Below are 26904 nucleotides of genomic sequence, written 5' to 3' on the forward strand. Positions count from 1 at the left end.
GTAAGAGACAGACACAGACAAAGAGACAGACTGATAGGGAAAGAGACAGACACAGACAAAGAGACAGAGACAGACACAGGGAAACAGACAGACAGGGAAAGAAAGGGAAAGAGACAGACAGGGTAAGAGACAGACAAAGACAGGTAAAGAGACAGACAAAGACACAGACACAGGGAAAGAGACAGGAGGAAAGAGGGAAAGAGACAGACAGGGAAAGAGAGGGAAAGAGACAGACAGGGAAAGAGAGGGAAAGAGACAGACAGGGAAAGAGATAGACAGGGAAAGTGACAGAGATAGATAGACAGGGAAAGAGATAGCTAGACAGACAGGGAAAGAGATTGAGTCAGACGGAGAAAGAGACAGAGACAGTCAGAGACAGACAGGGAAAGAGACAGACAGACAAACAGATAGAGAGAGAGACAGAGAGATATATACAGAGGGGGAGACAGACAGAGAATGGGAGAGAAGCAGAAAGACAGTTACTATCCTGGGCGTTAATACATTCTATTTATACATTCTATCCCGGGAATGTTAATACATTCTAATTTGTTAACAACAGTTATTAACCCGGGCGAAGCCGGGTAGTACAGCTAGTTGTATCATAAAAATGATTAAATGTCTGATGTTCACATTGTACTACAATCAATTTTTCACTTAAATATAAGCAATATACTAAATGTTTTTATTTAGTATGTTTTTGTTGAAAACTGTTTTTTGCCACCTACATAGTTTATTACATAGTGTGTGTATATATATATATATGTGTGTGTGTTATATATAACACTATGTAATACACTTTGTAAGTGGCAAAAAACAGTTTTCAGCAAAAGCATACTAAATAACATTTGTGCAGTCTATGAATTTGTTCTAAGAAATAGAATTGCTTCCATCAGATCCTCCTTCATAGATGACCTCAATTCTGACCTAATTTTAAGGCTAGAGAAAAACCTCTCCACACTAACTTGGGTTGGACGCAAAGCCGTAACCACATGGGCAACATCTCTAACAATTTCCGGGAATAAAGGAATTGCCTCATGCACAGTCAGTTTTGATGAACGGTTGAATTTTTCTATTTCTTTGAGAGCAAGTGAAAAATTTTACTGAAATCTGGTCAATCTGCTGCTATAGGAGACGGAGTGAAATCTTTTTCCTTGCGGCAACGCTTTGCCTGCTCCATGTCATCCAAATACTTGTCAAAGTTAAACTCCTCATCTGATGAGAATAAAGATACGGCAGCAGTAGCACTGTCAGGACCCAAGTCCTCTTGCGCCTGGCAGTCCTGTAGCCGCTCATCCTAACTGCTACCTCAGTCACAGCTTCTTTTCCTTTAGTAAGCTGTTGATCATCAAGCAGTATACGATGACTTGGGTCAACATAAACAGCTGCCAGAAAAATTTTATTTTCCAATAGCTGTGTCTCTCTTTGTTTCATTGAAGCAGAAATGCCATCTGTGATTAAACCTCCTCTTTGGGACAGACACAATAGCAAGTTCTCCCACTCCATTATGAAAATGCCAGGTGTTAAATCCTCAGCTTGTAATTTTTTAGTCACGTTAAATGGGTGATTAAGCAATTCCTTCAATTCAGCCACCTGTGTCCATTGACCTTCATTTAGGGTTACTTGAGGGTTCACCATATCTATAAGAAACGATTTTAGTTCTGGCAATCGCTCAGTCATTAAATAAGTGCTGCCTCACCGAGTGGCTTGATCAACAATTGCCCCTTCCCCAGCACATTTCTTCAAGATGGAATCAATTTTACGGGTTCTGGTGGCAATAACCAACTTCCTCACTTTTCCAATCAGATTTTCAGCATGTCCGCCCAGTTTTACACATCCGGATTTTCGCCGGTTTGGCGGATGTGGCGCACGCCAGTACAGTACGATACAGTACAGTGGCAGCGCCACAATGTCCGGGTCACATGCTCCGGTCACATGAAAGCATGTGTCTGTCATTTGTCGCGCTGCCACTGTACTGTATACACTGTACTGGAGTGTGCCGCATCCGCCAAACCGTCGAAAAGATGGATGTGTGAAACCGGGGTCCTTCTTTCAGACTCTCTTATTTCCAGCTGCAGCGTGTGCACAACACAGTGAAAAATGCTACTTGCTAATTTGAACATGTGAATAATGAATTGCATACCTGCCATGAATATTAGGAAAAAGGAGATATTTAGCAATCGCATTGATCAATGTAACTGAGCCCCAAGGCCTCGTCAAGGCATATCTCTATATTGGGGTCCCTAGCTCTGTGACCCTAACTGTGTGTCATCTCATTGCAATTAAAAACTGCTATGGGTGGAGAGGGGTAACTAAGGACTTTCTTATATAGGAGATGGAAAAAACATGGCCGAAAGGGGCGGAGCTGTGTTCACCTTCAGAAAAAAACTCCATCTCCTATATAAGAAAGTCCTTAGTTACCCCTCTCTACCCATAGCAGTTTTTAATTGCAATGAGATGACACACAGTTAGGGTCACAGAGCTAGGGACCCCAATATAGAGATATGCCTTGACGAGACCTTGGGGCTCAGTTACATTGATCAATGCGATTGCTAAATATCTCCTTTTTCCTAATATTCATGGCAGGTATGCAATTTATTATTCACATGTTCAAATTAGCAAGTAGCATTTTTCATTGTATATTCCAATATTTTTCCATATGCTTGAGGCATTATACCATTATCTAAGTTTGATGTGCAGCCTTATTCTTATATGGTATGTATTTTTTGGCTTGCACTCATATATATATATATTAGTGCTCACTTCAGTTATCCTATTCAGTTATGTGCACAACACAGCGCATGTGATGAATATGAAAGTGTTTTGAAGCAGCTTCAACAAGATCAACTAATCCTAAAGTATCATTTTGCTGTTCTTCTGTTGTAATATCTGTTTGTTCCTCAGTTATATGAACAGCACTGTGGACCTCCATCTCACACATACGGAATCCTAAATTTTCTTCTAGATGTTCATTACTCTCATTCATCAGTTAATTGTACTTATCATGTTTGAAGCATTGTTTGTTAAGCCCACTTTACACGTTGCAATTAGTTGTACAATCGCATTTGCGATGTGACACGCCCAGGTTGCATACGGGATCTTATGAGATCACACGTAGGTCGTTCATTTGCTGTCACACGAGCGTTAGTAGTCTATGTTAAATTGATCAATTTTATGTGCGATCCTTTAGATCATGTGTTCTGTGACTTATGCATTGGGCACCCTTTTTTTTTTTATTTATTGACTTGCCAAGCGTGTGTACTGTGTAGGGATGCGTTTTTACTATGTCACTGCCATTCAGCTCTGCTACATGGCCGCTGACAGCAGACACAGACAGCCATGTAGCAGAGCTGAATGGCAGATGACAGCAGACACAGACAGAGCCGCACTGTCAGAATGAACTCGGGTGAACCTCACCCGACTTCATTGTCATGCTGCGGCTCTGTCTGTGTCGCGCCCTGATTAGCGGTCACCAGTGAAGGACTCACCGGTGACCGCTAATCTCCTGAGTAACTGAATTGAGCAGCCCTCTCTCATACTCACCGATCCCCGATCCCCGGCGCTGCACGGCGTTCACACTGCTCCGGCGGCTTTTACTGTTTTGAAAAAGCCGGCCGCCCATTAAACAATCTCGTATTCCCTGCTTTCCCCGCCCACCGGCGCCTATGATTGGTTGCAGTGAGACACGCCCCCACGCTGAGTGACAGGTGTCTCACTGCACCCAATCACAGCAGCCGGTGGGCGTGTCTATACTGTGTAGTGAAATAAATAATTAAATAATTAAAAAAAACGGCGTGCGGTTCCCCTTAATTTTAAAACCAGCCAGATAAAGCCATACGGCTGAAGGCTGGTATTCTCAGGATGGGGAGCTCCACGTTATGGGGAGCCCCCAGCCTAACAATATCAGCCAACAGCCGCCCAGAATTGCTGCATACATTATATGCGACAGTTCTGGGACAGTACCAGGCTCTTCCCGATTTGCCCTGGTGCATTGGCAAATCGGGGTAATAAGGAGTTATTGGCAGCCCATAGCTGCCAATAAGTCCTAGATTAATCATGTTAAGCGTCTATGAGACACCTTCCATGATTAATCTGTAAGTGACAGTAAATAAACACACACACCTGAAAAAATCCTTTATTAGAAATAAAAAACACAAACATATACCCTGGTTAACCACTTTAATCAGCCCCAAAAAGCCCTCCATGTCCGGCGTAATCCAGGATGGTCCAGCGTCGCATCCAGCGCTGCTGCATGGAGGTGACCGGAGCTGCAGCAGACACAGCCGCTCCGGTCACCTCCACGCGGCAAATGAAGACAGCCGCGTGATCAGCTGAGCTGTCACTGAGCTTACCCGCTGTCACTGGATCCAGCGGTGGCCGCGGGTAACCTCAGTGACAGCTCAGCTGATCGCGCTACTCACCGCCGCTCCTCTCACCTCCACGCATCAACTGAGGTGAGTAGCGCAATCAGCTGAGCTGTCACTGAGGTTACCCGCGACCACCGCTGGGTCCAGTGACAGCGGGTAAGTGACAGTTTAGCTGATCGTGCGGCTGTCTTCATTTGCCGCGTGGAGGTGACCGGAGCGGCTGTGTCTGCTGCAGCTCCGGTCACCTCCATGCAGCAGCGCTGGATGCGACGCTGGACCATCCTGGATTACGCCGGACATGGAGGGCTTTTTGGGGCTGATTAAAGTGGTTAACCAGGGTATATGTTTGTGTTTTTTATTTCTAATAAAGGATTTTTTCGGGTGTGTGTGTTTATTTACTGTCACTTACAGATTAATCATGGAAGGTGTCTCATAGACGCTTAACATGATTAATCTAGGACTTATTGGCAGCTATGGGCTGCCAATAACTCCTTATTACCCCGATTTGCCAACGCACCAGGGCAAATCGGGAAGAGCCGGGTACTGTCCCAGAACTGTCGCATATAATGTATGCGGCAATTCTGGGCGGCTGTTGGCTGATATTGTTAGGCTGGGGGGCTCCCCATAACGTGGAGCTCCCCATCCTGAGAATACCAGCCTTCAGCCGTATGGCTTTATCTGGCTGGTTTTAAAATTGGGGGGAACCGCACGCCGTTTTTTTAATTATTTAATTATTTATTTCACTACACAGTATAGACACGCCCACCGGCTGCTGTGATTGGGTGCAGTGAGACACCTGTCACTCAGCGTGGGGGCGTGTCTCACTGTAACCAATCATAGGCGCCGGTGGGCGGGGAAAGCAGGGAATACGAGATTGTTTAATGGGCGGCCGGCTTTTTCAAAACAGTAAAAGCCGCCGGAGCAGTGTGAATGCCGTGCAGCACCGGGGATCGGTGAGTATATGAGAGAGGGGGATAGACTGACATGGACAGAGAGTGAGGGACAGAGATAGTGACCGACTGACAGAGATTAGTGACTGACAGACATTGTGAGGCGCTTCAGAACGCAGCTTTTCAGCTGCGCTCTGAAGCGGACCTTTTTTAAGCTGTGGTGCAGAGCGCACACCTGCGCACATAGCCTCAGACATCAAAATCGTATGAGGGATGTCACACGTTACAATTGACTAGGTTCGTGCAACAAAACGCTCAATTCTAGACAAAGATACGATGTGTTTGCGATCAACGGTTTTGCGTTCAATCCTGATCGCACTTAGGTGTCACACGCAGATACCTCACAAACGATGCCGGATGTGCGTCACTTACAACTTGACCCCAACGACGGATTGTGAGATATATTGAAGCGTGTGTAGCGGGCTTTATAATGGCAAGAACCTGTTCTTTTTTGCGTTCCTAATCTTGCAGAACTTTTTCCACTAAGGCCTGGAGAAACTGGCTGCTGTGATGAGCTTTAGTATCTTTTACTGCCAGTGTCTTGCTAACAATTTCTTTCTTGCCACAAACATATCGAACATTGATGGCAAAATAATTCAGTGAAATGCAGTTATTCTGGGCATCCCAGCAAAGGCAATGGGTTTCAAGATAGGACATTCAGACACAGCGTTTTGTGAGGGTCCTCACAAAGAATGAGCATGTCAGCTTGTGGCGTTTTTCTAATCTGCTTTTGCTATTGAAAGCATTATTCATGAGCTCAAAAACCTTTCAGGTGATGCCGTTTTTTAAAAAGCTGATCTGCTTTTGCAGCTGAAAAACGTATCCTCAAAAAAACGCTGTGTGTGAATGTAGCCTTAGCTCAGGAATAGAACAGACATTTAATATAGGACATTTCATAAATTTCCCAAATTCCTATGAAAAAATTTACATCACACTCTGCATTGCACTAATGTCCCCAATTTATTATATATTTTAGGAGTCGGAGTCGGTGCATTTTATACCGACACCGACTCCACCAAAATGAGCTCCGACTCGGACTCCACGACTCCAACTCCACAGACCTGCATCCAACTACTCCAAAGCGTGGCTGGCCAGTAAAGGTCTAAAAGACGAAAAAATAATGACATGCCCCCTTGTTCACCTGATCTGAACCCCATAGAGAACCTGTTGTCCCTCTTAAAATGTGAGATCTACAGGGAGGGAAAACAGTACACCTCTTGGAACAGTGTCTGGAGGCTGTGGTGGCTGCTGCATTCAATGGTGATCGTAAACAGATCAAGCAACTGACAGAATCTATGGATGGTAGGCTGTTGAGTGTCATCATAAAGAAAGGTGGCTATATTGGTCACTAATTTTTTTGGGGTTTGTTTTTGCATGTCAGAAATGTATATTTCTAAATTTTGTGCAGTTATATTGGTTTACCTGGTGAAAATAAATAAGTGAGATGGGAATATATTTGGTTTTTATTAAGTTGCCTAATAATTCTGCACAGTAATAGTTACCTGCACAAACAGATATCCTCCTAAGATAGCCAAATCTAAAAAAAAACAACAATCCACTATCCAAAAATATTAACCTTTGATATTTGTGAGTATTTTGGGTTGATTGAGAACATCCTCTAAAATACAACTTGCCTAATAATTCTGCACACAGTGTATAGTGATAGACTGTATTGCTGTTCCATGGCTGCTGTTGCTGGCCCTAAACTTCCAGACATCCCCATGCCTGATCTGTCCTAATTCTATGCGGCTTCTGGCACTTCCACTGCACAGCCGCACATCTCCTGGCTGCCTGAACACAAAGTTTTATAGTGATAGACTGTTCTTCTGATGCAAAACATTCTCTTTTAAGGGTACACAAAAATCAGTTCACAAAATAGGGCTAATTTTTTTTATTGTTTCTTCAATTTGTAAACAGCTACAATTTTGCTCAAAAGTTTACTAACCCCCAGCAGATTTGTTTGCTTTTTTGGCCTTTTTTCAGAGAATATGAATGATAACACAAAATCTTTTTGTCCACTCATAGTTAGTGGTTGGGTGAAGTAATTTATTGTCAAACTACTGTGAAGTCAAACTAAGGAAAACAGACCCAGCACTGAAATCTAAGCTAAGTAAAAAACCTTTTTGTAATGGTTTACTCATTTTTAGAATAGCAAACCAAAAAATAGATATTTTTTTCCACTACTGATGAGAAAACCTTTCTTCTACATTTTGAAAAGAGCTGCTGAGTACACCTGTTTTTGTTTCCTAAATATAGGGGTCATTTTTGGACACTTAGTAAACACTTTTCCATCTTTATTTAGCAAAAGAAATAGCTCTTGAAACTCCACAAAAATGAATAATTTTTGGACAACCTAGGATTGTAAAAAAAACCTATGGCTTTTGCCATTTGCACCTCCTGGGTATAAACTCCAGCAATGCAAGTATCTGCACTCAAAAAGGGATAATACAATTTAAGTAGCCTAAAAATTATGACAGTATGTTGTGCAATAGGCTGTTACCAAGCGTTACTGTCACAGAAGTGTAGGGGTAACTGGAGCAGGGACTTTCTAAATTGGCTTTCAGACTAGGAATCCTGTGCTATCCCTTATCCCAGAGGTAGGCTGATGGTAGCCAGGTCTAGACCACCAGCGTGACCCTAACTCCTGTCTGATTACTGAACTAACACTCCCTCTCCACCACCCCAGGAGAGGAGCGGGAGTGGACAAGCAAACCCCACAAATATCACAGACAGGGGAAAAACCAAAACACATCACACTACAATCATACATAGGGGAGAGACAATACAAACCCAGGAGGAAATAAAACACAGGGAGGAAATAAACTAACAATGGGGATATTTCCAGACCACTCAGGAAAGCACACAACAGATCACCAGGCTCTGGATCACTACAATGGAACCGTTCATAGAATGGTTAATTTCAAATATTTTTATTTATATTTTATGTGCAAGACCTATTTAAACAATTTAATTTACATAACCCACCCTTTGTGTACCTGTGCACTAAAATTCCCTGAATTTCCCTATTGTCCTGTAACTGCCTATTTGTGGGGGTCGGCACCCTATGTTTGTAGGAATTAGTGCCCCCACTCTACAGTGGCTTGCCCTCCCTGTATATACCCTATTGCTCTCTATTAGGGGGGGTTTGGGTAGGTATAGACCTGTGTAGAAAGATAGATTAAGGTGTACAAGGATTACAGGATAGATGTACCTTTCCACCAGTCTGGATGGGAATTAAAGGGTTCTATTAAAATTTGTGTTGACCCTTGATGGACTAACGAAATTTTTATGACCCAACGCATTTCTCACCACACTTTTGGGGTTCATCAGGGGTCCTTTTAAAACCATAGACAACACTTATTTATTTCAATTAATAGGAGGGTATTGTTACGGGGGGCTGTCTGATAATAAAACCCAAAGGAATATCAGACAGTCAGAGTCCACCGTGCAAAGACTCTGCTGCAGACTATGGCAGAGGATAAGGGGTATATAAGTGTGACACTGTAAATAGTAATAGCACAAGTGCAGAGTGCAAAACCTCTGTTAAACTCACAGAGGAATATAATTAGAAAATAAAGCAATTCCTCCCTTACTTGGAGGGTGTGTGGTATGGTCTCTGTTAATGGTCACAGAGACAAAAGCAGTGAGTGTGAAATGGCACCTACCTAGGTCCGTTCCTCTAGCGGTGCCAGGAGACGGACAGCAGCGTAAGCCACACAAAGCTCCTACCTGCGTTCGCTCCACTAGTGTGCGAGGACACAAACCACTAGATATGGCACCTGCCTAGGTCCACTCCACTAGTGGTACAAAAGAGACGGACAGCAGCATAAGCCGCACAAAGCTCCTACCTATGTTCGCTCCCCTAGTGTGCGAGGATACGAACAACTGCCAGACGCAGTATAAGGAACGTTACCCTAGCGGCAACGTCCACCTACGAGTAGAATCACAAGGCCCAGCCGGACCATGTGCCTCAGGCACCTGCCTATGTCCGCTCCACTAAGATGTAAGGATACGGACCGCAGCCGAAGCTGTAAGGTATAAGAACGCTACCCTGCCGGTAGCGCTCACCTAGCATAGACAGAGAGATGCCTAGAGGGACGTGCACAGAGCGTCTACTCTCATGCATGAACCAAGAGGACTGAGCTCCGGACGGCGTGCGTCAGGGTCTTATATGGACTCTGTGCCTCATCCAAGATGGAGGACACCAGAGCCAATCCCCTGCCAGAATGACAGCAATGACGTTACGCTGGCCTATCACCGAGCAAAGCGTCACAAGCACATGACCAGCGACCAATCGGCATAGAAGGTGTCAGAGACATGTGACCACGTGTCACAAGCACATGACCAGCGGCCAATCAGCTTAGAAGGTGTCAGAGACATGTGACCTCGTGTCAGCGATGATGTCACCCGCACATGTGCAATGGCTCCAAGATAGGACTTAGTCTCCAGCGCTTGCACATGTGCAGTAGACAGAAATCCGAACATAGTCTCCAGTGCCACAGCAACCGTAACAGGTATCCTGTGATGGTTTTTCTGGTCCAATATGTTTGATGGAATTTTACTTTTCTTTTTTCCCCCATAAGGCTTCAAAGTTCATTCTCTTTTTTGTTTTGTTGAGGTAGTTCTGTAGAGTTCAACTTTAATGAAAGTTTTTTTGAACAGAAAAGAAGGGGAAAGGGTTGGATTCCCACAAAATCTCCCTTTTTCTTTCCAACTGTTTTCGGGTTTACCCCCCTTTTTTAGGAAGGGGGGGTCTTTATTTCAAGAGTAGTGGATTTTCTCCCTTGTGTCTCTACTCGATATACAGTACAGACCAAACGTTTGGACACACCTCATTCAAAGAGTTTTCTTTATTTTCATGACTCTAAAAATTGTAGATTCACATTGAAGGCATGAAAACTATGAATTAAAACATGTGGAATAAAATACTTGAAAAAGTGTGAAACAACTGAAAATATGTCTTATATTCTAGGTTCTTCAAAGTAGCCACCTTTTGCTTTGATTACTGCTTTGCACACTCTTGGCATTCTCTTGATGAGCTTCAAGAGGTAGTCACCGGAAATGGTCTTCAGTTCCCAGAGATGCTTAGCACTTGTTGGCCCTTTTGCCTTCACTCTGCGGTCCAGTTCACCCCAAACCATCTCAATTGGGTTCAGGTCTGGTGACTGTGGAGACCAGGTCATCTGGCGTAGCACCCCATCACTCTCCTTCTTAGTCAAATAGCCCTTACACAGCCTGGAGGTGTGTTTGGGGTCATTATCCTGTAGAAAAATAAATGATGGTCCAACTAAATGCACACCGGATGGAATAGCATGCCGCTGCAAGATGCTGTGGTAGCCATGCTGGTTCAGTATGCCTTCAATTTTGAATAAATCCCCAATAGTGTGACCAGCAAAGCACCCCCGCACCATCACACCTCCTCCTCCATGCTTCACGGTGGGAACCAGGCATGTAGAGTCTATCCGTTCACCTTTTCCTCAAAGACACGGTGGTTGGATCCAAAGAGCTCAAATTTGGACTCATCAGACCAAAGCACAGATTTCTACTGGTCTAATGTCCATTCCTTGTGTTCTTTAGCCCAAACAAGTCTCTTCTCCTTGTTGCCTGTCCTTAGCAGTGGTTTCCTAGCAGCTATTTTACCATGAAGGCTGCTGCACAAAGTCTCCTCTTAATAGTTGTTTTAGAGATGAGAAGGTGTGTCTAAACTTTTGGTCGGTACTGTATATCCACCCTGTTATTTATCCTTAAGGATTTATTGGAAGGCTTTGAGGTCGTAGCGTTCTCCCCAAACAGTTCTCCAGTGTTTCCTGGTATCACCCTCCTCTGAACGCTGAACTATTTTTGCCACTGAATAGCAGGTTCCAGAATCTTATATAGGAAGGAGATGCCTGAGATTGGTAATTAGCAACCTGATCTCCTAGCAGAGTTCTAAAGGTCAGCAGGAATTAACTCCTGCATGATTGAGGAACAGTGTACACGAAATAGCCGACGCCCGACTCAGGGAGAACAACAAGGAGACATCAGGTTGCTCGTCAGACTCTGCAGTGTGAATATGTATCTTCAGAGCAATTAGAGGCTTTGCAGTATTGCAATTTCAAATTTATTTGACGCAAATTACAAAGTTTGTCAAAGCCAGCAGATTATAATTTCAAACAGTTCCATCATCAGTAGTCACAATATTTTGCCTCTCTACGGATTCCTACAGTATCCCCCATATATTAGTACCACTCCTATTCACTTTTTTATAGTACTGCTTAATTCCTCCTGTATTACAGTACTATTCCTCTTCCCATGTATGTTCCTATCCCCATGTATTATATTATGGCTCATGTCCCCAGGTACTATAGTACTTCCACTTTCTCCATGTATTAGTACTGCTCCTATCCCCTTTTTTGTAGTACTAGTCAATGATGCCTGTATTATAGTCCTGTACCCATCATCATTTATGTGACTATCACCATGTATTATACTGTATTACTGCTCCTATCTCCATGTATTTTAGTACCACTCTTATCCCCAGGTACAATAGTACTTCCACTTTCTCTAAGTATTATAGTACCGCTCCTATCCTTATGTATTCTAGTATTGTTTCTATCCATATGAATTATATTAGTGCTTCAATCTTCATGTATTATTAAACCGCTACTATCCCAATGTATTATAGTACCATTACTATCTTTATGTATTATAGTACCGTTCCTATCCATATGCATTACATTAGTGTTTGATGGCTGAAAAGGATTGGGCAGTTGCATTTCAATAACCTCATCATTTTATTCTGGAAAGAAAAGCCACTGCTAAAAGTTCTGGCAGCGACTTACTTTCCTCTTCCATCTAAGATTAACATTAGGCCAAGTTCAACTACTATAACTGTACTGTACATAAACTATCATAAAAATGTGTTGGCCTCCATAGCACAGCTCATGTGTCAGTGTGGCACCCCTGAGGCTTCAGTCACCACAGTGTACTGCATCTCACTTAAGGTGCAGTACTTATCTTGGGTAATGAAGAGGTTAATTGCTGGTATTCATCACTTATACAACAGTCACACAAACACCCAGCTAGTAAGCCAGTCAGTTACACAACTCAGGAAGTCAGCCAGCCTGGGAAATTCCCGGTTACCAGGACAGCGGGAAAGTTACAGAACACACAGTTTTCACATCAGAATAGTCTGGGACACCGAACAACACGGTCGCTGGAGAGAGTTCTTAAGAGCTTCTCCAGCTAGGACCGGCCTGACTGGAAGAGGCAGGAGACAACCGGGTGAGCTGGAGAGACAGAGGAGAAACACTGTTGCTGAGGGAAGAGCTTTATTGCTCCCTCGGAACTGGCGCAGAGCAGGGTGCAGAGCCTTAGGGTGGAACATACTCCATGTTGGACTACCAGAATCTGCAGGATAGGGGGATTGTACATCCCTCTGGCCACCATCAATTCCTGGAGCACAGTGGCACATAGGGCCCGGGGTCAGGATTATGGTCAGGCCCCAAAACGGACCCGCGTCACCTGCATACGGGACGGTAGCTGAGTTACAAGAACTGAGGTCCCAAAGTAGCTTCAGGCTACGGAGATCCAACACCAAGCGCAAGGAGGAAGGTCTCTCATAGCACCTGCGTTTACCTTGGACTTACTCGGGATCGGCTGGGGTCCATCATGGTACGCTGAGTGCAGCACCAGAACTGTGAGTAAATAGATCTTGACCCGCACCTGCTGCCTCAGTTTATCATTACCGACGCCCCGCGCTCCAGCGCCAACGGTCGGCCATCATTCCCATTATCCTCCCTGAGGCCCACTCCACCTGTGGGGAGCAGAACCATCCTGGCTGCGATACCACCAGCTCTGGAGGACAGCACCTGCAGCGGCGGCTAATCATTGGTCTTGTACCACAGGTAGCATCACGAGACACGAATCATCTCCATCACCCCTTTTCCCCTTTATATTGTATGCCTCAGGGCCACAAAGCTGGGCAGGGCCACCCGTGACATCCCAGACCCGACATCATGGGCCCGACGAGGAGTATATTTAACCCCTTGTTCAGTGGATGCTACATCAGCATCTTGTTCATGCATGTACCCAGCACTGTTAGGCCCCTATTAATTTCTAAATAATTTTGTTACTCTACAATTTTGGACCCAAATGATAACAATGGATAATATAGTTTTCACTTGTTTATTTCTAAATTATAACTAGCGTCAATCTAAGACCGCTAATATTCAATATAAAGCATGGAGTATGAAAAGCAGTCTGAACTTGTGATGGAGCACATGGGAGATGCCAGACTATATGAGACTCCTGATAGACAATTGAGCTCAAGTAGAAAATAAGCTTCATCCAAACACCGCCTATAGGTAGCATGTACCGGACAGCCCATGATACTTACTTGGAGGCAAAGTCCCATTAGAACAAGTCAAGTCCGTTATTGCTTTGTTTTGAACAGCTGTGAAAAAGAAAATAAGAAGTGTCAGACTCCCCATGTCCCTATTTTTTACATCTTTATCTTTTGGTTAATGTGAACATGAGCTTCCAAGTTATATGTAAATGTATCGAGCTGTGGAAAAAGAAGCACAGATAGGGTATTACCCCAATAATGTGGGGTGAGGGGGGGGAGTACTACTCACCAGATGTAGTTGTGCAAGTCACAACTCCTTTATTCGCATATAAAATTGTGATCAAGGCTGCAGCCCCCCGAAGGCAGATAACAGAGAATTGTAGAGAGGGGTGATAATGCCGCGCCAAAAATCACTAATGAAATTCAGATTAACGTGTCTTTATTATTGGCATATGTCTACGCGTTTCAGGAGCTCTGCTCCCTTCTTCAGGACCGATAGGCATAAAAGAAACATCAAATCAAATCATGATTTGATGTTTCTTTTATGCCTATCGGTCCTGAAGAAGGGAGCAGAGCTCCTGAAACGCCTAGACCTATGCCAATAATAAAGACACGTTAATCTGAATTTCATTAGTGATTTTTGGCACGGCATTATCACCCCTCTCTACAATTCTAAGTCATATGTAAACAAACTCACACTCCGGCTCATTTTTTTTTTGTTTTTTTTAGTTTCTTGTACTCAGTACAAATAGTGTGTTACCCCCCTTTTTCGCTGAGCTGGGCATTTCATCTTATGCTTCCCATAGCTGTGTGCCTATAGTCACTGTCTGCCCTTATTCACATTGATGTCTGTTGACACATGGTGAGGTTTTTAATACTAGCCTAGTGTTAGGTACCGTCCCGATTTGGGTACGCCTTGTCGCGGTGGGATTGCTTTATGCTTTTTTGATAAACAAAAAACCAGTGTTACTACCGTAAGTACACTATGTTTATTTATACACATTATGCTGTTATTTATTTACAGTAGGGTATACGTCCATATTATTTTCATCTTGAGTTTTCTTGTCTTGTGGCCAGTGTGAACATGCGCTTATAAGTTGCATGTATACTAACTTACCCTCCGGCTCATTTTTTTACTTTCTTTGTACCCAGCACTGTTTAGGCCCTAAATAATTTCTAAATAATTTTCTTACTCTACAATTTTGGATGAAAATGATAACAATGGATATTCTATTTTCCACTTGTTCATTTCTTAGGTATAATTAGAGCCAATCTGAAACCGCTTATACTCAGTATAAGGCTGGACTCAGACGAGCGTATGGCATCGGATGCGATATGCTAATGACCCCCGGCTCAGGCTCTGATGTGAGCGTGAGCCGAGTGTCATGCGACTGTGACCCGTCCTGCAATCAGGTCACAGCTGTGAAGCTGAGGACGGGCGTTGCGGAGGAGAGGGAGGGGTTAATCCCCCCATCTCCTCCATTGTCAGCCTGTGCGTTTATCTCACTGCACTGGGATAACATCCGAGTGCAGTCCGATGTATCTCTCACACCCATTCACTTGAATGGGTGCGAGGGATACGGCTCTAGCAGAAAATCGCAGCACGCTGCCGCTTTTCTCGCTTCCAGAATCTGGATGCAAGAAAAGCTGACTAACTGCTCTCCCTCATTGACTAACATAGGCCGGGTGCAATGCGAGATTTTCTCGTATTGCACTCGTCCGATTTTCACGCTCGTGTGAGGGTACCCTAAAGCATGAAGTATGAAAAGCAGCCTGAAATTTTGATGGGGCACACGGAAGATTTCAGACTACATGACTAACATAGGACAACCCATGGTACTTACTTGGAGTCTCAACAGAAGTCAAGCTCATTACTGCTTTCTTTTGAAGATCTATAAAAAAGAAAATAAGTGTCAGTGTCTCCCCATAATATTTCATTCATCAACCAATTTGTGCCAACTTTTAATGAGAGCTACGGCTTAAACGTTCACTGAGGGCAGTGGGAAGCCTCATTGTGACTTCCGGTGACCTGATTGCTGGATTGTGTGCTGCATCATAGCAGTCCAACAATCCAGCAGTCACTTCACCGGAAGTCACACTGGGGGCTTCCCGCTGCCTTCACTGATAGTTGAACCCGCTGCTCTTAGTGAAAGTTAAACCCACTGCAGGATGGCGGGACTGCTTTGCTTCCATGTCCCGCAATCCAGCAGCGGATTCAACTGAGTTCACTGAGGGCAAAGGGGAACCCCATGACTACGAACTCCGGTGAACTCAGTGACGACACCACTTTTCACATCCGAGGGCTCCCCACGGCTCTCAGTGTTTCCTGGAGGCTACAGTGAGTAGACGTGTTTTCCATCACTGCAGTCTCTAGATGTAACAGAGCCTTCAAAAATGCAGTGTTTGAGAAAGGCTGCTGAAGCTGTAACATGTAACAATGTGTCGTGCCTGTATGGATTGAAGGAAAAAATCCTTAGAATTCCTGAAGAAATTGGCAGCATTTTTTTTTCTGTACTGGATTTTTTATTTCAAACAAAGGATTTTTCTGTAGATTTATTACTTTTGACCTACAGGTTAGTAATGGGGGGGTCAATTACTAATCTAGGGCTTGAATGCAGCTGTGATTTTTGACAAATCACAGCTGACCTCAACCCCATATATTATCCTGATTGCCACCGCACCAGGGCAATCAGGATCAGCCAGGTAAAGTGCCAGAACTGGATCTTTCAGAGGCATCACTTCTGGGGTGGCTGCAGGCTAATATTTTTAGGCTGGGAAGGGCTAATACCCATAGCTCTTCCCACCCTAATAATACTAGCCCCCACCTGTCAGCATTACCTTGGCTGCTTATAAACAGTTGGGGAACCCCACATCATTTTGCAGATGTTGTCCATGGTGGGATTTGAACCCAGGACCCTCGCATACAACAGACTGATCTGCAACCAATCACAGATGCCGACACAGGAGGAGAGGGTATGTATAATAGTCTTTAACCAATCACAGATGCTGACACTGTAGGTGGGTGGGGGAAGCAGTGAATGTTCATGAAGGTTAAGGAGTGGGCCTGGAATAGAGTCTGACTGCAGTATTATCTTCTGGGAAACATGGTATGTATAACTGTCCTGATCTTACCCCCTTTAGCTTCCTTTTGTAGTCCTCTAGCCCTTAGTACAGCCATTTTACAGCCCCAAAATTCTCGTCTCCATTGATTTTTATGGGGTTCGTTATCCGGGGTCAACTTCAGGTCAAATTTGGTTCCCCGAACCCAAATTTTTGTTTTAGCCTGTGCAGATTTGACAAGCTCAAATATCCACGGGTCTGCTCATCACTGTTAAAATGTCAAGTTTTTGTCATATAAAAAAAACATATCTGCGAGACTCATTTCCGATTTAGGCCTGTGACCTACAGGATGCTAAGGCCATGCTCCATCCTTATGAAGGCACACAGTTACAGTTAGGTCCAGAAATATTTGGACAGTGACACAAGTTTTGTTATTTTAGCTGTTTACAAAAACATGTTCAGAAATACAATTATATATATAATATGGGCTGAAAGTGCACACTCCCAGCTGCAATATGAGAGTTTTCACATCCAAATCGGAGAAAGGGTTTAGGAATCATAGCTCTGTAATGCATAGCCTCCTCTTTTTCAAGGGACCAAAAGTAATTGGACAAGGGACTCTAAGGGCTGCAATTAACTCTGAAGGCGTCTCCCTCGTTAACCTGTAATCAATGAAGTAGTTAAAAGGTCTGGGGTTGATTACAGGTGTGTGGTTTTGCATTTGGAAGCTGTTGCTGTGACCAGACAACATGCGGTCTAAGGAACTCTCAATTGAGGTGAAGCAGAACATCCTGAGGCTGAAAAAAAAGAAAAAATCCATCAGAGAGATAGCAGATATGCTTGGAGTAGCAAAATCAACAGTCGGGTACATTCTGAGAAAAAAGGAATTGACTGGTGAGCTTGGGAACTCAAAAAGGCCTGGGCGTCCACGGATGACAACAGTGGTGGATGATCGCCGCATACTTTCTTTGGTGAAGAAGAACCCGTTCACAACATCAACTGAAGTCCAGAACACTCTCAGTGAAGTAGGTGTATATGTCTCTAAATCAACAGTAAAGAGAAGACTCCATGAAAGTAAATACAAAGGGTTCACATCTAGATGCAAACCATTCATCAATTCCAAAAATAGACAGGCCAGAGTTAAATTTGCTGAAAAACACCTCATGAAGCCAGCTCAGTTCTGGAAAAGTATTCTATGGACAGATGAGACAAAGATCAACCTGTACCAGAATGATGGGAAGAAAAAAGTTTGGAGAAGAAAGGGAACGGCACATGATCCAAGGCACACCACATCCTCTGTAAAACATGGTGGAGGCAACGTGATGGCATGGGCATGCATGGCTTTCAATGGCACTGGGTCACTTGTGTTTATTGATGACATAACAGCAGACAAGAGTAGCCGGATGAATTCTGAAGTGTACCGGGATATACTTTCAGCCCAGATTCAGCCAAATGCCGCAAAGTTGATCGGACGGCGCTTCATAGTACAGATGGACAATGACCCCAAGCATACAGCCAAAGCTACCCAGGAGTTCATGAGTGCAAAAAAGTGGAACATTCTGCAATGGCCAAGTCAATCACCAGATCTTAACCCAATTGAGCATGCATTTCACTTGCTCAAATCCAGACTTAAGACGGAAAGACCCACAAACAAGCAAGACCTGAAGGCTGCGGCTGTAAAGGCCTGGCAAAGCATTAAGAAGGAGGAAACCCAGCGTTTGGTGATGTCCATGGGTTCCAGACTTAAGGCAGTGATTGCCTCCAAAGGATTCGCAACAAAATATTGAAATAAAATTTTTTTGTTTGGGTTTGGTTTATTTGTCCAATTACTTTTGACCTTCTAAAATGTGGAGTGTTTGTAAAGAAATGTGTACAATTCCTACAATTTCTATCAGATATTTTTGTTCAAACCTTCAAATTAAACGTTACAATCTGCACTTGAATTCTGTTGTAGAGATTTCATTTCAAATCCAATGTGGTGGCATGCAGAGCCCAACTCGCGAATATTGTGTCACTGTCCAAATATTTCTGGACCTAACTGTATGTCAGTTGCCTGCACTTGACCTGTAATTTCAGAAGACGACCTGGACCTTGCTGCACTCTTCAGGGAAAAAGTATATTGTAAAAAATAAAAGCAATTTCATTATGTGCCGGGCATGAAATGAGAGCACTAAGAAGGCATTAATACTTTAGAAGTTGGCATGAATACGTTTTTTATGAGGCATTTTAACTTTTAAAGGAACACATAAAGGATGACTTTATTATAGTCTGGGGACCAAAAAAGGGGTCACTATTAGTTTAGAGGGCACTAAGAAGCCACATCTACTTTTTAAATTGGCACTGAGTATTAATACTTTTTAAGGTTGAACTATACTGTTCAAAATAGCACACACATGGGATTATAACTCTCTAGAGGGCACTATAACTTTTTAAATGGAACTCAAATAGCATTATTACTACCTCTATACAGCTTGTTCTCCTCCCTGCTTCTCTGTCACACTGTCACAGCTCTGCAGTGGGCTTGCAGAAGCATCAGATTTAGATCGCCAACTAACAGCAGAGTTGTGATAGGGGTACTGTAGTAACAGAAAAAGCACCAGCTGAAAACTCAGGTAGTGCAGGGACTGTCAATCACAACAAGTCTGTGGGACTGCAGCTATTGACTCTATACTAGTGTCAAGTAGGTACCACGACGGAAAGTGGTCCCTCCTATTTTTGGTGTCAGGAGATCGCATCACAGGGCTTCATACACATTTGCGCAGGTAATACTGCAGCCTGTGCAGATTCACTTTTATCCAGCACTACTAGGGTTAAGTAGATTATCTAGTCTCTTGAACTTTGATTAAAAGCATAGCCAGCTGTTCTCTATTGCTAATTACGTCTGCTATAAAGATGTCTCCTAGCCCAGGTAACTGCCGGTGATAGTTTCTGCTTAACTTGCCTCTAGAGGAAACGTGAGCTGTGGACTAGGAAGACATTCAGAGAACATTTGCTGTGTGAAAGCTGTGTTGAGTTTTTCCCTTCCTTAGTCCTTTTTGGGTTTTTTCCCTCTGGTCCATTCCTCATTATTACCTCTTGTTGTTTGGAGTTCTTTGTATGATTGCTGTTTATTTTACCCCTGTATGTCTAATCCTTTCTGTGTCTTTAATCTCGAGTGGCACTAGTGTTCCAGCTGCCCTGCGCACTACACAGGGCTGAGTCCAGGGAAAAACAGGGATAGGCACGTGGTCGGCGACAGGGTGAAAGAACCTGTATAGTGATGTTAGGAAGTGCAGGGATCAGCTTCAGGGGAGTTAAGGAGGTGACCCTGCTTCCCTTTTCCTAGTGCCAGGGCTCACCGTTGTATGTGTGTTGCGGTGCTTGCCAGGGGTTCATGTGTACTTGGCAGAACCCCGGTAGTCACTGCATGACATCTTGTCTCAGTGAGAAAACACCACCAGTCTAGTCCTGGTTCATTAGCATTAACGAGGTGAAGTAGATAACTTGATTTCTCTCCAATATGGGCAGTTTCATAAAACAATAAACATATTACTGGAGATCTAACAGGTTCCCTTTAAGGAAGCACTAGAACCTTCCAAGGGACAAAAAGGTGGCCATTATTAACACTAGAACTACTGGACTCGTGACACCTATATAGAAATACATGGTGCAAAGTATTCAAAATTACTACCTCAGTAGTTCTAGTGTTAATACTATGTGGGAGTAGAAAGGGAGTATTATAACTGTATGGGATATTAAGAGAAGAGCTATTACTGTTTGGGGCACTGAGAAGATCATTATTACTTGTTGGGCACAATAGGTGGCACATTTTCATCACTGTGTGGTGGATTATTATCATCTGGAGCACCACAATTATTTTATTGGCTCTGCCTACTTTGCCTTATTCATTTCATGGATGGTACTTATTCTATTGGCTACATTATTTCCAAAGTTCAGGACTTGATACCTTGTCTAACTGTAGTTGCAGTAATGTACTGAAGAGCAAAAAGGTAACAATGTTTTGATCTTTTGACTTTCAGGCTTCATATCTCACCATCCACTACATCTATGATCGTGAGGTTACCTTCATTTCATAGACAATCATTTTGGCTATCTCATACATAAATTTGACTTGAAACTATTTAGCATATGATTAGTTATGCAGATTCTTGTCATGTCACTGCATTGTTAGTGTTTTTGCTCTTAAAAATCTAAATGTTTTTTTTATTATTTTGTAAATTTGCCTTGGCTTTCAGCACTGCCTGAATCCTTCTGCGCATACTCTTGATCAGAGTCAAGCATGTCTTGACCAAAATCTGATCTCTGGTCTCTTCTACACGGTTCCAATGTTGGTGCATACTGAGCGACTCACTTGAGTATGTATACAACTTTTTCTTCAACTCTACCCACAAGTGTTCGATTGGGTTAAAGTTTGGGGACTGTGGGGGCCAATCCAAGACCAAGAGATGGTGCTGAAATATGTAGACACGAAACCTACAGAGGTTGACTACAAGTAAATTAAAAATTGTAATTATATTGAAACAAAATACATGATAAAAGTATATAAGATAAAAAAGTCCTTGGAAGAAGCCATGTCGAAACGCTTGTCGGGATTTTAAAGTAATAGTTACCATGCATTATGCACTTTACTATGAGTCTAAAGGCATTTTTTTGGCTTGCTTTGCCCTTTGACTACTACTACTATCGTGTTTCCCCGATAGTAAGACACCCCCGATAGTAAGACTTAGTGGGGGTTTTGGGGGGGTCGGCTAAGACGTACTCTGAAAGTAAGACATAGTAAACGGAAAGCGTTATTTTTTTTTTTTCTTCTTTACAGTACCGGCTAAGCGCCCTGGCATGCCGGCGGCCGAGAGCCCAGCTGAGCGCCCTGACATGCCAGCGGCCGAGCGCCCAGTTCTTCTTTACAGTACCGGCCGAGCGCTCAGCTGAGCGCCCTGACATGCCGACGGCTGAGCGCTCAGCTGAGAGCCGTCACATGCCGGCGGTCGGGCGTCCAGCCGAGCGCCCTGACACGCCAGCGGCCGAGTGCCCAGCTGAGCGCCCTGACATGCAGGCGGCCGAGCGCTCAGCTGAGCGCCCTGACATGCCGGCGGCCGAGCGCCCAGTCCTTCTTTACACTACCGGCCGAGTGCCCAGCTGAGCGCCCTGACATGCAGGCGGCCGAGCGCTCAGCTGAGCGCCCTGACATGCCGGCGGCCGAGCGCCCAGTCCTTCTTTACACTACCGGCCGAGTGCCCAGCTGAGCGCCCTGACACGCCGGCGGCTGAGCGCTCAGCTGAGTGCCCTGACATGCCGGCGGCCGAGCGCTCAGCTGAGAGCCGTCACATGCCGGCGGTCGGGCGCTCAGCCGAGCGCCCTGACACGCCGGAGGCCGAGCACTTAGCTGAGTGCCCTGACATGCCGGCGGCCGAGCGCTCAGCTGAGAGCCGTCACATGCCGGCGGTCGGGCGCCCAGCCGAGCGCCCTGAGACGCCGGCTGCCGAGCGCCCTGAGACGCCGGAGGCCGAGCGCCCAGTCGAGCGCCCTGACACGCCGGTGGCCGAGCGCCCAGCTGAGCGCCCTGACATGCCGGCGGCCGAGCGCTCAGCTGAGAGCCGTCACATGCCGGCGGTCAGGCGCCCAGCCGAGCGCCCTGACACTCTGGCGGCCGAGCGCCCAACTGAGCGCCCTGACATGCCGGCGGCCGAGCGCTCTGCTGAGTGCCCTGACATGCCAGCGGCCGAGCGCCCAGTTCTTTACAGTACCGGCCGAGCGCCCAGCTGAGTGCCCTGACACTCTGGCGGCCGAGCGCCCAACTGAGCGCCCTGACATGCCGGCGGCCGAGCGCTCTGCTGAGTGCCCTGACATGCCAGCGGCCGAGCGCCCAGTTCTTTACAGTACCGGCCGAGCGCCCAGCTGAGTGCCCTGACACGCCGGCGGCCGAGCGCTCAGCTGAGCGCCCTGACATGCCGGCGGCCGAGCGCTCAGCCGAGCGCCCTGACATGCCGGCGGCCGAGCGCCCAGCGGAGTGCCCTGACATGCTGGTGGCCGAGCGCCCAGCTGAAAGCCGTCACATGCTGGCGGTCGGGCGCTCAGCTGAGCGCCCTGACATGCCGGCGGTCGAGCGCCCAGCTGAGTGCCCTGACATGCCAGCGGCCGAGCGCCCAGTTCTTTACAGTACCGGCCGAGCGCCCAGCTGAGTGCCCTGACACGCCGGCGGCCGAGCGCTCAGCTGAGCGCCCTGACATGCCGGCGGCCGAGCGCTCAGCCGAGCGCCCTGACATGCCGGCGGCCGAGCGCCCAGCGGAGTGCCCTGACATGCTGGTGGCCGAGCGCCCAGCTGAAAGCCGTCACATGCTGGCGGTCGGGCGCTCAGCTGAGCGCCCTGACATGCCGGCGGTCGAGCGCCCAGCTGAGTGCCCTGACATGCCAGCGGCCGAACGCCCAGCTGAGAGCCGTCACATGCCGGCGGTCGGGCGCCCAGCCGAACGCCCTGACACGCCGGCGGCCGAGCGCTCAGCTGAGTGCCCTGACATGCCAGCGGCCGAGGGCCCAGCTGAGAGCCGTCACATGCCAGCGGTCGGGCGCCCAGCCGAGCACCCTGACATGCCGGCGGCCGAGCGCTCAGCTGAGTGCCCTGACATGCCGGCGGCTGAGCGCCCAGCTGAAAGCCGTCACATGCCGGCGGTCGGGCGCCCTGCCGAGCGCCCTGACACACCGGCGGCCGAGCGCTCAGCTGAGTGCCCTGACATGCCGGTGGCCGAGCGCCCAGCTGAGCGCCCTGACATGCCGGTGGCCGAGTGCCCAGCTGAGCGCCCTGACGTGCCGGCGGCCGAGCGCTCAGCTGACAGCTGTCACATGCCGGCGGTCGGGCGCTCAGCCGAACGCTCGGCCACCGAGAAATGTTGCAGTAATGTTGTCCGTGGTTCATCGGGACCACGGACAACATACAAAAACACGCAGCTTCAGTGCCCTTATGTGCAGCAATCGCGGCAAGTCCCCATACGGTACATTGCATGGAGACTTGCTGCGATTGCTGTGGGATTTTTTTCCAATGTACATACCCCGAAAGTAAGACATCGTGGGACTTTTGGGGGTAAAAAGAATGTAAGACACTGTCTTACTTTCGGGGAAACTTTTCTTGTATTGTTGCTAAATTGGAATTTATGTATACCATAGCTATGTACTATAGGCTACATTTACTGTAACTATATATAAAATAACTTCTATCTTAATTGAGATCTGATTGCTATTATAGGATATACTTCCCATAACTTTATTTATACCAACCCATAACAAACTGGTATTTGACTTCTAATATTATGTTGAGATTTGGGCATCCTTTATCTGTTTATTGTACATACAGTTAGGTCCAGAAATATTTGGACAGTGACACAAGTTTTGTTATTTTAGCTGTTTACAAAAACATGTTCAGAAATACAATTATATATATAATATGGGCTGAAAGTGCACACTCCCAGCTACAATATGAGAGTTTTCACATCCAAATCGGAGAAAGGGTTTAGGAATCATAGCTCTGTAATGCATAGCCTCCTCTTTTTCAAGGGACCAAAAGTAATTGGACAAGGGACTCTAAGGGCTGCAATTAACTCTGAAGGCGTCTCCCTCGTTAACCTGTAATCAATGAAGTAGTTAAAAGGTCTGGGGTTGATTACAGGTGTGTGGTTTTGCATTTGGAAGCTGTTGCTGTGACCAGACAACATGCGGTCTAAGGAACTCTCAATTGAGGTGAAGCAGAACATCCTGAGGCTGAAAAAAAAGAAAAAATCCATCAGAGAGATAGCAGACATGCTTGGAGTAGCAAAATCAACAGTCGGGTATATTCTGAGAAAAAAGGAATTGACTGGTGAGCTTGGGAACTCAAAAAGGCCTGGGCGTCCACGGATGACAACAGTGGTGGATGATCGCCGCATACTTTCTTTGGTGAAGAAGAACCCGTTCACAACATCAACTGAAGTCCAGAACACTCTCAGTGAAGTAGGTGTATCTGTCTCTAAGTCAACAGTAAAGAGAAGACTCCATGAAAGTAAATACAAAGGGTTCACATCTAGATGCAAACCATTCATCAATTCCAAAAATAGACAGGCCAGAGTTAAATTTGCTGAAAAACACCTCATGAAGCCAGCTCTGTAAAATATGGTGGAGGCGACGTGATGGCATGGGCATGCATGGCTTTCAATGGCACTGGGTCACTTGTGTTTATTGATGACATAGCAGCAGACAAGAGTAGCCGGATGAATTCTGAAGTGTACCGGGATATACTTTCAGCCCAGATTCAGCCAAATGCCGCAAAGTTGATCGGACGGCGCTTCATAGTACAGATGGACAATGACCCCAAGCATACAGCGAAAGCTACCCAGGAGTTCATGAGTGCAAAAAAGTGGAACATTCTGCAATGGCCAAGTCAATCACCAGATCTTAACCCAATTGAGCATGCATTTCACTTGCTCAAATCCAGACTTAAGACGGAAAGACCCACAACAAGCAAGACCTGAAGGCTGCGGCTGTAAAGGCCTGGCAAAGCATTAAGAAGGAGGAAACCCAGCGTTTGGTGATGTCCATGGGTTCCAGACTTAAGGCAGTGATTGCCTCCAAAGGATTCGCAACAAAATATTGAAAATAAAAATATTTTGTTTGGGTTTGGTTTATTTGTCCAATTACTTTTGACCTCCTAAAATGTGGAGTGTTTGTAAAGAAATGTGTACAATTCCTACAATTTCTATCAGATATTTTTGTTCAAACCTTCAAATTAAACGTTACAATCTGCACTTGAATTCTGTTGTAGAGGTTTCATTTCAAATCCAATGTGGTGGCATGCAGAGCCCAACTCGCGGAAATTGTGTCACTGTCCAAATATTTCTGGACCTAACTGTATTATCCTTTTAATCAGCTATACTCTACAGATACTTACCTTAGTTTATTCTCATTATATACCTGCTTTATATTTAATTTATATTTCTTGTTATTTTTCTGCATTGTACCTACATGCCATCAGCTACAGTTAGGTCCAGAAATATTTGGACAGTGACACAATTTTCGCGAGTTGGACTCTGCATGCCACCACATTGGATTTGAAATGAAATCTCTACAACAGAATTCAAGTGCAGATTGTAACATTTAATTTGAAGGTTTGAACAAAAATATCTGATAGAAATTGTAGGAATTGTACACATTTCTTTACAAACACTCCACATTTTAGGAGGTCAAAAGTAATTGGACAAATAAACCAAACCCAAACAAAATATTTTTATTTTCAATATTTTGTTGCGAATCCTTTGGAGGCAATCACTGCCTTAAGTCTGGAACCCATGGACATCACCAAATGCTGGGTTTCCTCCTTCTTAATGCTTTGCCAGGCCTTTACAGCCGCAGCCTTCAGGTCTTGCTTGTTTGTGGGTCTTTCTGTCTTAAGTCTGGATTTGAGCAAGTGAAATGCATGCTCAATTGGGTTAAGATCTGGTGATTGACTTGGCCATTGCAGAATGTTCCACTTTTTTGCACTCATGAACTCCTGGGTAGCTTTGGCTGTATGCTTGGGGTCATTGTCCATCTGTACTATGAAGCGCCGTCCGATCAACTTTGCGGCATTTGGCTGAATCTGGGCTGAAAGTATATCCCGGTACACTTCAGAATTCATCCGGCTACTCTTGTTTGCTGTTATGTCATCAATAAACACAAGTGACCCAGTGCCATTGAAAGCCATGCATGCCCATGCCATCACGTTGCCTCCACCATGTTTTACAGAGGATGTGGTGTGCCTTGGATCATGTGCCGTTCCCTTTCTTCTCCAAACTTTTTTCTTCCCATCATTCTGGTACAGGTTGACCTTTGTCTCATCTGTCCATAGAATACTTTTCCAGAACTGAGCTGGCTTCATGAGGTGTTTTTCAGCAAATTTAACTCTGGCCTGTCTATTTTTGGAATTGATGAATGGTTTGCATCTAGATGTGAACCCTTTGTATTTACTTTCATGGAGTCTTCTCTTTACTGTTGACTTAGAGACAGATACACCTACTTCACTGAGAGTGTTCTGGACTTCAGTTGATGTTGTGAACGGGTTCTTCTTCACCAAAGAAAGTATGCGGCGATCATCCACCACTGTTGTCATCCGTGGATGCCCAGGCCTTTTTGAGTTCCCAAGCTCACCAGTCAATTCCTTTTTTCTCAGCATGTACCCGACTGTTGATTTTGCTACTCCAAGCAT

The 26904-nt window shown here is 45.3% G+C and overlaps 1 protein-coding gene across 1 annotated transcript in view; it reads right to left on the bottom strand.

The window, feature by feature from the left end:
• The window catches only part of LOC142301932 (adhesion G protein-coupled receptor E3-like), a 251123-nt gene that overhangs the window by 183709 nt on the left and 40510 nt on the right, over positions 1-26904 (bottom strand). Inside the window, exons 4-5 of the mRNA XM_075342989.1 lie at positions 15485-15532; positions 13692-13748 (exon numbers count right to left, since the gene is read on the bottom strand). Coding sequence (XP_075199104.1) covers positions 13692-13748; positions 15485-15532 — 105 coding nt within the window. The remainder of the gene's footprint in view (positions 1-13691; positions 13749-15484; positions 15533-26904) is intronic.

Source organism: Anomaloglossus baeobatrachus, chromosome 4 (assembly GCF_048569485.1).
Source record: "Anomaloglossus baeobatrachus isolate aAnoBae1 chromosome 4, aAnoBae1.hap1, whole genome shotgun sequence".
Classification (NCBI taxonomy): Eukaryota; Metazoa; Chordata; class Amphibia; order Anura; family Aromobatidae; genus Anomaloglossus; species Anomaloglossus baeobatrachus.